The sequence below is a fragment of the Solanum dulcamara genome, chromosome 6 (genome assembly GCF_947179165.1).
Source record: "Solanum dulcamara chromosome 6, daSolDulc1.2, whole genome shotgun sequence".
Classification (NCBI taxonomy): Eukaryota; Viridiplantae; Streptophyta; class Magnoliopsida; order Solanales; family Solanaceae; genus Solanum; species Solanum dulcamara.
The window spans coordinates 6873212-6877245 of NC_077242.1; the positions used below are offsets into that span (position 1 = coordinate 6873212).

A 4034-nucleotide genomic window follows, 5' to 3' on the forward strand; every position below is an offset into this window, starting at 1 on the left:
TTAGACTTTCTGACAACCCCTTCATAAAAATCATAAACCAAACCTCATCCACTATCGACAAACATAAGTTCATAAAGATTCAATGTGAACACAAACAACATATTCCATAAAATCCCATTAAATAGGGTTTCAAGAGGATATAATATATGTAAATTTTATCACTATCTCAATGATGTAAAGAAGTTTCCGAAAAACGTTTCAAACCCAAATAAAAGAAGAAGAAGAAATAAAGCAAACACAAAGAACTCTTTTTTTTTTGCCATTTAGCTTTGCTGCTGAACAAGCATTTTTCCACTTGTACAAGAAATTTTTACTATTCAAAGATCAACTATTTACATGAACATATTACAAGGAAAAAGCACAAATGAAACACCAAAAAGGCACTTCAGAATTTATACAAAAGATGGAGCAAAGAAATGCTAACAAAGGGCTGGGGGTGATTATAAGAGTCATGTAAAGATGATGTCCTACACAATTAGTCCTCTCCCTATACAAAAACAAGTCATAGGAAATCTCAAGCTAAGGATTCGGAGAACCCATAAAACACTAATGCCTTTATATAGGAGGAGTTTTAAGGATGTTCGTGCTACCGAAAGCATCAAACCAGAAACACCTCAGAGAGCCTATGTTAATAAAAGGAACTCCAGTACTCAGCCCCATTTTGGTGGGGTTTTAAAGTGCAAATTCACCATTTCAGATTGGTCAGCCACGACGAATACCCATGAAATAGTTAAAGTCGTGATGCTGGACACCCAACTGCTTTAGCCAAGAATCAGCCACACTACAAAGTGATGACAGCCGCTCTTGGTCCCTTCCACTCTTGTCTGAAAGCCACACATCGCCTTGCATTTTGTAAGTGCCCAAGCCAAAAGACGGAAGGGGGATGCTTTCTCCTTCCTTTCTTTTTTGTTTACCATTCTCCATGTCATCATCAAGATCCATATCTGCACCATTAGACCAAAAAATCAGTGTATTATGTATGTCATCACTCGTGAGATAAGAGATTAAAAAGGGTAAAGCATCCGTGATTTTCAAAAGTTCAATGAATCTATAGACAGATCGAATAATACCTTGAAAAGAAGAAGAAAGGGTGTGGAATGTGAGAAAGCATGCTGACAAGTCTTTAATGGTTCTTCCCATAGGAATGTGATATATCGGATACCTGTAATTCAATTCGAAAATGGTTAGTGAAAGGATACTCCTTTTTGTTCCCCATGCTAAACAAGCAAGTCAGCAATACCAAAAAGATGCATGATCAACTTATGCACTACAAGGAAAACAAGATCCAATTGAACACTCGTCAAGTAATCTTTTTTGACATATCTCAATATAACAACAATTCTACTATCAATAAACCATCAGGTCCATGATCATATGGGCACAAAGAGACAGAGACAAAAACCAAGGAGAGAGTTGGCATACCAAGCAACTGACATCCAACTAGCTGGTGAAAGGTCTACACTTCTCAATGACATTAATCCAGGGTATCTTTCAGCGAAACCACTAATCTGCGAGCAAAATGAATTCGATTTTTGAGTCAAACAACTTGAAAAACAAAGCAATAATTCAAGCCACATGCTTCACATCAAATCTTATATCGATAACTCCAATGCACAGAGAAAGAACAAAGGCTTCTATTTTTTTGACACATAAAACACAGCTTAAGCTAAGCTTGAAAACAGAATGAAGAACAATACTGTAATAGACATGTCACCAATGATTCCAGAAGGGTAAAAGCATATATGATTGTAGATAAATGTTTACAAATGACAAGCCAGTAAGTCCTTTCCTTCTAACTACTTTGAGCGGACTGAAATCTCCGAAAATACACTACTTTTGGAGAATCTGTCCGAGCAACCTAGCCTTCTAATATACAACCAAACTTATCTGATTATACCACATACATTTCCTTAAAGCACCAGCTACCAGTACAAATTTTGGGTCAAAAGAAGAATTCAATAGTAGCTAAAGAGGAAAAAAAGTACATAAAAGATCAAATTAGCTTCTTGAGAATAACAAGATGGGGTAAAAGAGGATACCTTGTCCATCAAAGGGACTCTTCCATATGGAGTTGATCTCTCAAAATACTGAAAATAAAGAGAACCCCATCTATCATTCATGTGCCAAAGGCTATCACCTTCCTCAGACGAACAACCATCCCATCTTGACAGCTTTTCACTTTCACTCTCATCACTAAACGAATCGCTGAACGACGAATCCCTCGACTCCGTCTCTTCCCTATTAAAAAAAGTAGCACAAACCTCATTTATCTTCATATTTAACAATTTACAAACAAGCTTAAAGTAATCCTTCCCCAGACCCTGTGTGAACGCGAGATGCTTAATGCACAGAGCTGCCCTTAAAACAACAGAATTTGAGAAACCCACAAAAATTATGATGAAATTGAGATACCCAGAAAGGAATTTACCTCAGAAAATTAACAGATGATCTGCTGATAAAGATTTGCATAGCAGAAAGATAAGGCACATAATATTGTACTAATGTTTCGGTAGAATCTGTTTTAATAGGAACTCCAGCACCATAAGCACTCCATTCATCATAACAATTCCAAAGATCACCCAAAGTAAAGTATTCAACCTTTTCTCTTTCCCATGGATGCCATAGCCTATTTAGATTTCTAATCTCACTCTGCACATTTAACAAATCACATTCATCAAAATCAAATTGGGGGTCCAAAAAAAAAACAGAAAAAACAAACAAACCTGGGGTAGAAACTGGGAAGGGACTAATGGTGTTGTGCATTCCAAGAAACAATCAAGGTTTGATTGCAATGACCCCTTTTCCAATGACATGATTATTCAAGAAAAAAACAACACAAACACAGAGAAAAAGAGAGAGAAAGAGATTAGAAACTGTTTCTCTCTCTAGACACCCAAAGAAACAGAGGAGAAGAGAATGAAAAACAGAGAGTAGAAATGGGGGGGGGGGGGGGAGAGAGAGAGAAAGAGAGAGGAGAAAATGACGGGATTTGTATAAGAAAATACGAATAAGAGGAGAATATTACTCGGTCTATATACAAGATGAAAAAATAATTTTTTTGACGTTTGGACAACTAATTATTATAATACGGAAAAAAGAAGAAAACAAAAAGTCTTTTTTTTTCAATCTTTTTCCGGTCACCGCAAAAACCAATAATTCCGGCGCAATTTTCTCTTAACAGTCAAAACCCAGAAACAGTATAAACCCCTCAAAGAATTACAATTTTTTTTCCTTCGATTAAGCTTAAAGAAAACACAAACCCATTAGAAATAATAGACTTGTCTTGAAATACAAATGAAAATAAAACCGACCCACAAAGCAAAAACAAACAAAGAGAGTACACAACAATTGCTGCTATCTGGAAAATGACGTGCTCTGTAATAAGCAAAACATAATCGCAGAAGAGAAAGAAAGAAACAAAACAAAGTAGCGGCGAGTTTTGGGTAATGTATGAAAGAGAAAAGATAGAAAATGAGGAGAAAAGTTTTAGTGAAGACGTTTGTATCACGCGACGAAACCAATCAAGCAAGCGTCTTTCTTTCAATTTAGGCTGTTACAACATACATAAGTGAAGAACAAAGTGCTTAGCTTTTTTCTAATCTCACCTTTACTCTCCACTTTTGATATCTATCCGTTCTTAATATATTCATCATTAATCAAAACTCTCGAGTTCAAGTTATAAGCATAAAAAAATTATGTTGAAAGCATCGCCTTTAAATGAATTATGCAATGCACGATTTAAATTTAATTGAAATTCTATTATTCTGAACACCGAATAAAAAAAAATCAATATTGCTCAAGTATATATAACTCTGCCACTTATCTTAACGTTCCTTAAAACATAATGATGGATATAATACTAACAAGAATAATATATAAAATAAAATAAAAATGATTTTAAAAATTTTATTTTATGATAATCGACAAGTAAAAAGTATTTTTAAAAAAAAAGAGTATGATCTTTTCTTAACGGAATTCCATGGTTTCGGATAAAAAAGGGATCAACTTTCTTGATTAAAAAACAACACATATGT

The 4034-nt window shown here is 34.9% G+C and overlaps 1 protein-coding gene across 1 annotated transcript; it reads right to left on the bottom strand.

Moving 5' to 3' along the window:
* Positions 1-234: 234 nt before the first annotated feature.
* On the bottom strand, positions 235-3593 carry LOC129892353 (uncharacterized). The gene is made up of 6 exons (XM_055967929.1): positions 2724-3593; positions 2429-2649; positions 2040-2238; positions 1423-1508; positions 1071-1162; positions 235-944 (listed from the first exon to the last, which is right to left on the bottom strand). Exons 1-6 carry the CDS (start codon positions 2811-2813, stop codon positions 703-705), a joined length of 930 nt encoding a protein of 309 aa, XP_055823904.1. The 5' UTR covers positions 2814-3593; the 3' UTR covers positions 235-702.
* Between the last annotated feature and the right edge of the window lie 441 nt (positions 3594-4034).

Bases quoted from the DNA above. Each gene is read 5' to 3' on its own strand.
- LOC129892353 (XM_055967929.1), bottom strand. From the start codon at position 2,813: ATGTCATTGGAAAAGGGGTCATTGCAATCAAACCTTGATTGTTTCTTG. The intron at 2,239-2,428 runs GTAAATTCCTTT...TTTTTTTAATAG, and splicing joins TCATCTGTTAATTTTCTGAG to GGAAGAGACGGAGTCGAGGG. The intron at 1,509-2,039 runs GTATCCTCTTTT...TTTTGCTCGCAG, and splicing joins GAGTCCCTTTGATGGACAAG to ATTAGTGGTTTCGCTGAAAG.